The sequence below is a fragment of the Myripristis murdjan genome, chromosome 8 (genome assembly GCF_902150065.1).
Source record: "Myripristis murdjan chromosome 8, fMyrMur1.1, whole genome shotgun sequence".
NCBI classification, from domain to species: Eukaryota; Metazoa; Chordata; class Actinopteri; order Holocentriformes; family Holocentridae; genus Myripristis; species Myripristis murdjan.
In genome coordinates, this window is record NC_043987.1 from 15,154,419 (window position 1) to 15,165,090 (window position 10,672).

The 10,672-nt window shown below is 38.6% G+C and overlaps 1 protein-coding gene across 1 annotated transcript; it reads right to left on the reverse strand.

Moving 5' to 3' along the window:
• Nucleotides 1-6,043: 6,043 nt before the first annotated feature.
• Nucleotides 6,044-8,156, reverse strand: rln3a (relaxin 3a). The gene is made up of 2 exons (XM_030058453.1): nucleotides 7,498-8,156; nucleotides 6,044-6,355 (listed from the first exon to the last, which is right to left on the reverse strand). Exons 1-2 carry the CDS (start codon nucleotides 7,655-7,657, stop codon nucleotides 6,063-6,065), a joined length of 453 nt encoding a protein of 150 aa, XP_029914313.1. The 5' UTR covers nucleotides 7,658-8,156; the 3' UTR covers nucleotides 6,044-6,062.
• Between the last annotated feature and the right edge of the window lie 2,516 nt (nucleotides 8,157-10,672).

Consider the following 10,672-nt stretch of genomic DNA (forward strand, 5'->3'; position numbering starts at 1 on the left):
TGACAGCTGTTTCCACTATTCTGCCCTCCTCATATATATAAATAAGAGGGACAAAAAAATTAGAAACACCTCTACATATAATGTAGTCCAGTACAAGATCTCTGCAAACTACAACCTCAGTAATAAACATATAATTAAACTGACACATTTTCCACAATGTCAACAAAAACTGAACATTATAAACTTTCTTAAAAAGTAGAATTTATGGCAGAGCTGTTGCACTGAACTGCATTAGACTGTTCATGTGGACCTGATAAAGTGGCCACTGAGTGCATATCTATAGAATATCTAATATCTATAGTAGTCTAGATGGAAAGGGGTGTCCACGCGCATAGGGTGGGTTTTTTATCGGGACCTGCTTTTTCTAAATCCTTGAAGGGTGTATTTTATTCTTGTATATCTTGATTCTGCCAGGTACCAGGCTGAAATAATGTCCCATGGGGTTCATTTTTAACCATTTCTTACAAAACCCTGGTACAAAATCCGAAAATGGAAAAATAGAAATAGCATAACTTTTGAACCATACATGCTACAGGGACAAACGAATAAATTTTTCCATTCAATTTGTACCCAAGGAATCCATTAAAATGATTATTATTAAGATTCACTCCATTTCAAGACAAAAATTACAACAAAAAAAATAGGCGACAATTGTCAGATCACATCTATATATCTCTGTTTACTAAATATTTTGAGTGGATTTTTCTTGCCAATTATTTTTTCTTAATTATCATACGCAACTTTGTGTTGTCACACTTTCCTTCCTCTTTGTCTTTATTAAATATGCCTTTAGGCTAAATGGTATCCTGTCTCTGTAGGGGAGAGTAGGGTAATTTGTGCCAAGGGGCAAGTAGTGCCACCCCTGTTATCTAGAAAACCACAGAGAAGTTGGTCATGTGACCACATATTTTTGAAGAGACATCCATTTCACTCATCCTGCAAAGAAGGGAGACACATGGCTTGAGAGGTAAGAACATTTAAGTTCAAAAAACTTTTTTTTGCCCTCCAAAGTAAAATTTCTATAATCAAGGTTTTTTTGATTGCTGTGTTTGAACAATTATAGAAAACTTTGAAAACAGTTCACACAGGTTTTAGTACTTTAGTAAGCTACACCATGAGTCTATACAGTTAGCATGATGTTAGCTCAAAACAGCTGGGGGATGCATTTTTTTAAAATGGTGGGCTTGGGGTAATCTGTGCCAAAGAGCCTGGGGTAAATTGTGCCAGTTGCACAACTTGTGATTATATACTATATATTACTTTATTGTATTTTATTGTTATGTACATTGTCTTCTTACCTTGATCATTAAAACTATTCAGATCAGATGAAGATGATTTGTAGGTGCTCATTTTGGAATTTTCATTTTGTTCTGGATATGTGTTCATGTGGCACTAGGCCTTGTTATAGAAAAGTAGCCTGTGATCTTGTTAAAATAATACATAAATGTTAAATAAATAATGTTGTATTGAATTGTTTTGCTTTTATATAGCATTATCATTTCTGAGGTTAAAATGATCTGTTTTACTTCAATTATCAATGGCACAATTTACCCCAGTGTATTCTCTCTAATGGCACAATTTACCCCACACCAGGGGCAAGTTGTGCCACAAAACCACTTTTTTTCAAAAGCTGTATTTCTCAAATAGTTTATATTAAATCCAGAGTGATTGTTCCCAGGGATGCACAACATCCTAAACTATATGTGCATATTTTAGTTGGAGGCATTACTGTAATCCCCTCGCTTTAAAGGCACTTCAAGTAAAAATTAGCACTACTTACCCCACTCTCTCCTACTGCTGTATAGTTCCACTTTGGCCATTGCCATAAACACACATGCATTTCATGGCATATCTGTCAACATCTTAGAAAACATGTACAGTATATTCTACCAAAATAGATATTTTGATGGTTTTTACTATTATTTAATTAACTGAATGCCAGGAATATGTAGTTAAGTTGTTGCTAGCATGTTGTATATAGTACCACTGTATTCCTCATCCTTGATTAGTAGGATTAGCCACCAGGATCAAGATCCTAGGTGGTCTAGAACCTGAGTTACAGGTAAAATCACAGCAGGTGGCAGCCATTTTGAAAAATGGTTGCCACGGTTACCATGGGACAAATCTGCGATGGCCCTATAGCCAGAAATTATCCTTAGGGCATGCTCTAACAGTGTGCCAAATTTCATGCTTGTATTGTAAAGTGCACAGTTCCATTGAAATATTGTGCGTAGCTGCTGGACTATCAGTCCACTTGTTGTTTTTGTGTGATTTTTGTCCAGAAATGGAGTCAAGATGTGCTTGAATCTTAATAATGACCATTATAATGGATTCCCTTGGTCCAAACTGTATGGAAAAATGTGTTCATTTGTCCCTGTAGCATGTATGGTTCAAAAGTTATGCTATTTTCTATTTTTCCATTTTCAGATTTTGTACCAGGGTTTTGTAAAAAGTGTTCAAAATGAACCCCATGGGACATTACTTCAGCCTGGTCCCTGGCAGAATCTTAAAGTGCACCCTTCAAGGATTGAGAAAAAAAACAATTGGCAAGAAAAATCCACTCAAAATATTGAGTAAACAGAGACATATAGATGTGATCTGACGATTTTCGCCTAGTTTTTTTTTTTTGTAATTTTTGTCCTGAAATGGAGTCAAAATGTGCTTGAATCTTAATAATAACCATTTTAATGGATTCCCTGGGTCCAAATTGAATGGAAAAATGTGTTCATTTGTCCCTGTAGCATGTATGGTTCAAAAGTTATGCTATTTTCTATTTTTTCCATTTTCGGATTTTGTATCAGGGTTTTGTAAGAAAGGGTTAAAAATGAACCCCATGGAACATTATTTCAACTTGGTTCCTGGCAGAATCTTAAATACACCCTTCAAGGATTTAGAAAAAAAAAAAAAACACCCTATGTGCATGGACCCCCCTTTCCAACTAGACTGCAGACCTTTTACTTTTGAACCTTTGCCTATTATATGTATAATGAACTATATCTGCATGAATATAGGTATATATAAACAGACTTATACTCATAAAGTATAATATATAATAATATAATATAATATATAATAATATATAATTCAGCATTTAATATAATATATAATTCAACTTATAAGTATACATAATTAAATGAAAGATACATATACCCACACATACATATACAGTGGTGGAAAAAAGTTTTCGGACACCCTTAAAATTTTACACAATCTCAAATACTACCATGAAATATTTGTGGAAAAATCTTTTTTTGTGTTTTCAAAAGGTTGTGGCTGCATTAGACAGATACAAACAAATACAAATTATATATTTTTGTTCAATGTTTACAAGACAAACTAACAAAACTAAATTCTTGACAAATTCTTCTGACCACAGAATCTTCTTCCAGTTCCTGGCTGTCCAGTTCTTGTGTGCCTGGGCCCAACGACGCCGGGCTAGCCTCTGTCTCTCATTGATCAGGGGCTTCTTGATAGCCTTGTAGGACCTTAAGCCATGATCTAAAAGTCAGCCACGTACAGTGCGGGTGGAACACTGGACACCAGTTTGGTTTGACCACTGCTGCTGAAGTTCCTGTGATGTCATTTGGCGGTTTTGCCTGCACATGCGGATCAGGATGCGGTCATTTCTTGCTGAAGAAACCCTTGGATGCCCAGATCTTGGTTTGTCTTCCAAGCTGTTGGTTCGTCTGTATTTCTGCAGAGTGGATCCAACTGCTGAAGGACTGTATCTGCACTTCCTGGTTATCTGGCAGCAGCTGTACCCTTCCTGGCTGAGAATCTTTATCTTCAGGCGTGATTCCTGCGTTAGGTTCCTTGTTTTGCCATTTTTTGTGTCTGAAGAACTTTCAAATGTGCTGGCTTTATATAGACACCAAGCTTTGCACACAAAATTGTGTCTTTAAATAAAAGAACGACCTTCATCACTGGTACCAAAATGACCCAATACTCAAAATTTCTTATGCATTTTTATGGAACCAATCAATTTTAAGTTTTTAATGGCTTTTTTAGGATTTGTTTAGCATTTTGGCTGTGACTGTACTAAAAGAAATTGCACTTGAAGACCTAAGACTGATTCTTAATGCAATATTTCACAAATACATGGGGTGTCCGAAAACTTTTTTCCACCACTGTTTATACACAAATACATGCATGTATATATGTAAATGGGTGTGTACATATGTAAAATCTGTATATATATGTATATAAATATAATCAATATACAGTCTCACACAGGAAAACATACTATATACAAATGCAATGAGGTAAGGTAGGAGTATAAATATGTGCAGTTCACCATGAACATATTTAAATAATTAAATCATAACAGACTACATCTCTGTCATTATAACAGTAAATGTATAAAAAAGTAAATGTAAAATCTTGCTCCCTGGGGGGGGGTATTTTGCCTCGGGAGTCATTTTGATCAATACACACTTGGTATTTATGCATAAGATTAACTTTATTCTCGAATTTTGACATTGCTCTTACGCTAAAAAAATGTTAGGCATAGGTATTTGTGACTGTTTTTTGAGGAGATTTATTATTGCCGGTTCATTTCTAGTTGATGGGCCGAGAACAGATCACAACTGGAGACTTGTTGAAAAACATTATAACTGTCATACGTCTTATCCCAGTTTCCCCTGCTATTTTGTCATAAAAGTGCATAACACTGGTGCATAAAGCAATCAAAGGCCGTCAATTTTATGTTTAAAATTTGAAGTATTTTTCTGATTTGTCTGCTTCATGTGACAAAGTGAGACAGGGTGTTTTAGATGAAGTGGGACAATCTTTTTGAAGGGAGAGAAGCGACACAAACCATTTTGATCTAGAGGACAATCAAGTCAGGCAGTGCAATTGTTCTGAGAGTTTTGTTATTTCAAAATTACCTTTTATATTTTTTTATTTTATTTTTTATTTATCCTTTATTTTACCAGGAAGGTCCCATTGAAACACAATGTCTCTTCTTCCAGGGAGTCCAGGTCAAAATGCCTTTAGGCCGTTGGTACTTAAAAGGGCTACGCAGAGTGTCCTGACAGTTTTATACTTGGCTACAGTTCATATCCTGTAACTGTAACTTCTGCTCAAGTCTGATCTGGGGCCTTTGTCACGTAGCACATCCTCCTTGTTTCCTGTCTCTTCAAACTTGGTACCTTTAATATCTACACCATGTCTCAATAATAACATGCAAAATACATAGTCTTCTTAAAAACCTATTTATAAGATAGGTAAACTAATACTTCCTGAGCCTTCAAGCATGCTTTTCTCTGAATCTGTGGTTGCTGTGACAGGCTGCTTTGGTCAGACCAAAAAATATATACAGTACACTGATCAAAAAAAAAAAAAAAGAGGATGTTCATTAGAGAGCATGCAGTTCAAAACACACAACAGCATCCAGGTTTCTCTTCAGCGTCTTTGATGTCACGTCAAATGATTTTGAACAAGGCTAGTGCTGCCACTGCCACTGGCAGTGGCCTGTTTGTGTGTTATGCTCTGCCTGAACCAGACCTTTTCAGCAACTGCTCTCTCTATGCCAGACATGTAAGTAAGGTTTTTCCCCCTGATTCTGCCATTCGGCTGGTAAGGGAATAATGAAATGTCACAGTGTGCAGTAAGTAATGCAACTTTTTTTTTTATTAAAGAGTGTGTGACAAAAGTAGAGAAGAACAAACTTTTTGGATTGAGAACAAGATGGTTAAAGGTTAGAATGCACTTAATAAATAAAATACATACATACATACATACATACAAACATATTTCAAGACTTGGCAGCCCTTTCTATACACATCATGGATACTGAAAACTGGACATTATCAGACACTCTAAACAATAGTCCAAGTTAAGACATTGGAGGAAAATTTATCGAAATCATGGAGGAAAGGAGAAACGGGGTTACCGAGAGATAAATGGGAGCAAAAAGCATGTGTGTGTGTATGTGTGCGCATGTGCACCTATGAGTGTAGAGGTTTATGGTGTGTGTCAGTTGGTATTTGTCTTCCTGTGTGTGTGTGTGTGTGTGTGTGTGTGTGTGTGTAGTGTGCGCTGGGGAAGGAGGAGGTGGTTTCTCAGCACAGGGAGCTGATCTCGCTCTTGCTGCAGCCCCACTTGCAGCAGGCGTTAGACAGACCCACCACCACGTCACGGCCCTTGCGGTCGGCCTTACGTAGAGCTTCCAGGATTTCCTCCGTGATAATGGAGCGGGTAGGCCGGCTGAACACCCCCTCCTGGCCATCTCTGTATGGGCTGCGGAGGCCCAGGTCGCTGGTCCTTTGGAAGAGAGCCTCCACCCTGGAGTCCTGACTCCAGCCCTTTGACGGCTCCTCCTCTCGGGGGCTGAATGGGTCCTCTGAAAGCTCTCCTGCATGGAAGATAGTGAAGCAGGGAGATGATTACTTTAAATCAGTTTAGGCAGTATTACTGCTCATGCTTGTCTCTTAGACATATATAAAAAGGACTCTGTCCCATGCTTTATGCTTCATGAGAACGAATCGAAAAAGATCTGAAGGAGCGTGAGAAGCCCAGGGGAGAGTTAAGGCGGATATGATACATTTTGTGGTTCAGAATCATTAACTATTATGAAATAATCTCATTTGGATGCAAATACTCAGTTAAACACTGCTTTAATACAAATGCTTCATTTTACCCCAGCACATATATAATCTTGGTATTCGTTCTCAAAATAGGTTGATGCTCTACATTCCGTCAGCCAGGACAGAATTATGAAAATTTCAATTATCAATCTGCAAAAGCCCTGAAAACAAAGACTCTTTACTGCAACTATGGCTGTTCAAATGCCTTATTTCAGATTTTATTTTATTTTATTGTAACTGCACATAAGATCACTCCAATTTAATCTGTTTTCTCACCCTTGTGTTTACTAATTTTAATTTATTCTGTTTTACAGATTTGTTGTATCAATTTATTTTCTTTCATGTTTTATTTACTGTCCTCCATAGCCTGTTTTTTTGCTCTGTCTTTAAACCTCTATTATCACACATTGCTTTTTATCTGTTTTTGCATTTTGACAACATTGTAAATGAAGATGCCTCTTCAATGGTCTTTGCAGATGAAATAAATGTTGAATTAATATTATTTTGTGTGGCTGGATGTGTTAATCTTGCCACAGTGCAAATTCGAGTCATCCATCAATCCATTCATAATTACTGACTGAAATGGCTGTGCTAAACTACACAAATAATCCATACAAATAAAATCAATATTCTTCTGACTTGTGAGCTCCTCTCCACTCCATTACTGTTTGACGAGAATACACATTTGTCTGGCTAAGACACAGAATTATGCACAATTACAAATGAACACTACAGCAAACTTAAGAAAGAAAAGACTAGTATGAATGAGCATAAGAGGTTAAAGAAAGCCATTTGTATGGGCACATTCCCATGTCTTTTATATATAGTACGAAGTCAAGAGTGTCAGTCAGTTGAGCCTATTTGTAGAGTAAAAGCAGCCAAAATGCAGTGTCTGTAGCCTTGCTCTCACCTGCACTTGGGAGTGACCGTTTCCAACGCGAGCCGCCACAAGTGAAGATGACCGCCCGGATGAACTCACGGCCACACAGCTTCACCCCGTATGTTGAGCCGTCCATGGTCTGAACCCCGGCCACCAGCAGACACACAGCCAATACTGCAGCTTTCCACATAGTGCCCCGGGAAAACAAGGCCAGAGAGATGTGGTTGAACTGATGAGAGATTCTTTCTTCCTCTTACTCCCTCTCTCTCTGTTTAGAAGAGTTGTGACTTTCTAGGTGACCTGAGCAGGGTTTATAAAGGGGTTTGGAGCCTTGCTGGGGAGATATTCATACTGCGCATGCAGGCCCTCCCCGAGAGAAGAGCAGATTGGAGAGATAGATAGAGTCAGAGACCTTTATGGAGACAAAACCCAGACTAAAAGGTGGCATAATTAACCAGTATGCCTGATGCCAGAGAGGCCTTTGTGATCTCATTGTGTTTCTGCATGTGAAGCACACTACTGATTTCAAATCCTGATTTTTAGTCACTTCAAATGTCCCCACCACACTATGACGTAGTTACAGCCTATTTAAAATGTAACTAAATATGTAAAATATGCAGTTACCATGAGTCATGCAGTACTGTGATTAGGAGGAGCAGCATATTGATATAATTACACCCATAAAGGCATGTGGTGTGACTATGTGATAATACACATAATTAACATACTGACCCACTGACTCTTATGTGTCTGGTTCTTAATTTTTTTTTCACCCATATGCTACTCCTAGGGCATGTTATTCACTGACACAATATCAGTTTTTATTGAAAAACAGGTGTACTTACCCATCAGTCCCCTCTAACATAAGGTTAACTGCTTTACTCAGTAACTACCTTGAGGATCTTCAAAACTGAATGTCCGGCCATTTTTACAGTTAAACTTTGACCAATCAGAGGTTGTTCTCATCAGTCCTGTCATTATAAATTACCAAACTGCTAGACATCTTGGTCCACAGGCAACCAACCAAAGTTTAGACAAGCATACTCAGTGTGTTGCTGCCAAACTTCTCACAAAGACCAAAACACAGAAAACATATCAATCCAATTTTACCTTGGCCTACAGTGAATTTATTATTACTGGTTTTATTAATAATTTTTAAGGCACATCTGTCAGTCTATCTATCTATCTATCTATCTATCTATCTATCTATCGATATATACACTTTAGTTAAGGATATTTTTGGGTGAAATTTCAGGATGAACCTAAAATGCATTATAACCTTTACAGGTGAACTTAATGTGACCTTCTGTAAACTTTTGAATGCACATGTCCAACTGTTCAATGTTTCAGTACTTTTTGCACAAGTTGCTGTTCTCTAACAAGGAGTTTAACGGCAAAATTCACATCAGGAGTTTGATGCTCCAGCTCATCGAGGTTGTATCATTAGGGAATGGCTGCTGGAGACTGGGATACCTCAAATGGAGTGGCCTGCACTTTCTCCGACCTGAATCCCATAGAAAACCTATGGGATCAGCTGAGCCGCGTGTAGAGGCTCGGAGCTCTGTAGCCCAGAACCTCAATGTCCTGAGGGCCGCCCTTCAAGAAGAGTGGGATGCCATTCCTCAGCAGACGATAAGTCGACTTGTGAACAGCATGAGACGTCGTTGTCAAGCTGTAATTGATGCTCAAGGGCACATGACAAGTTATTGACACTGACATTTTTTGTTGTGGTATATCCACCACTGTTGTTGGCTTTTGTTTCAAGAAATTGTTTGAGATGAGGAAATCACCAGTGTATGCTTCTACTTAAATGCCCTACTTTCATGATATAATATCACTGTAGCGTGAACATTTTAAATTTTACATGAATTTCACCCAAAAGCCAAATATCCCTAACTTTTTGTGAGTAGTGTATATAGATAGATATAGATAGATGTAGATATATGGATATATACACACTTCTTGCTACAGGTGGATAAAATCAAGCCCCTAGCCATGCAGTCTGTCTTTACCAACATTTGTGAAAGAGATGCCACTGATGCAACAAGTCAGTTTATGAAATGTCTTCCCTGTGAGACATGACACCATCAGCTGTACGTGGTATTACTACAAAGAGGAAGTGTTTATGAACCACAGCAACTCAGCCTGGAAACAGCAGACCACGTAAAGTTACAGAGCGGGGTCACCAAGTGCTGAGGTGCATAGTGCGTAAAAGTGGCCGCCGCTCTGCTGACTCAATAACTGCAGAGCTCCAAACTTCCTCTGGCATCAACATCAGCACAAAAATTGTGCGCCAGGAGCTTCATGGTATGGGTTTCCATGGCCGAGCAGCTGCATGCAAGCTTTACATCACCGAGCACAATGCCAAGCGCCAGATGGAGCGGTGCAAAACACACCACTGCTGGACTCTGGAATGGTGGAAACGTGTTCTGTGGAGTGATGAATCACGCTTCTCTATCTGGCGGTCTGATGGACGTGTCTGGGTTTGTTGAACACCAGGAGAATGTTACCTGCTTGACTGCACTGTGCCAACAGTAAAGTTTGCTGGAGGAGGGATAATGCTAGGGCATGTTTTTCTGGGGTTGGCCCTTAGTTCTGTTTAAAGAGAACTCTTAATGCTTCAGCTCACCAAGACATGTTGGACAATTCTGTGCTATCAACTTTGTGGGAGCAGTTTGGGGAAGGCCCTTTTCTGTTCCAGCATGACTGAGCGCCAGTGCACAAAGCAAGCTCCATCAAGTCATGGTTAGGTAAGTTTGGTGTGGAAGAACTTGACTGGCCCACACAGAGCCCTGACCTCAACCCCATCCAACACCTTTGGGATCAACTAGAACACTAGATTGCGAGCCAGGTCCTCTTGTCCAACACCAGTGTCTGACCTCACAAATGCTCTTCTGGATGAATGGGAAAAAATTCCCACAGACACACTCCAAAATCTTGAAGAAATCTTGTCCATATAGTTTATGTGTCTGTCTATCTATCTGTCTATAAAAAGATATAGGACACTTTTCAAAAATAAGGTTACAAAGTGCTCTATGAATAAAGTTACTATTATTGTTATTGTTATTAGTGTTCATTGTTGTTGTCATTCCTAACTATGCATTGTGTTATTCGTGTTGAGCCAAAATGTGTGCAGCTCTCATATGGAAAAAAAGGAAACCCCAAGGTTATCAGAGACCAGATGAAGTTGCATTTTCCACAAGTT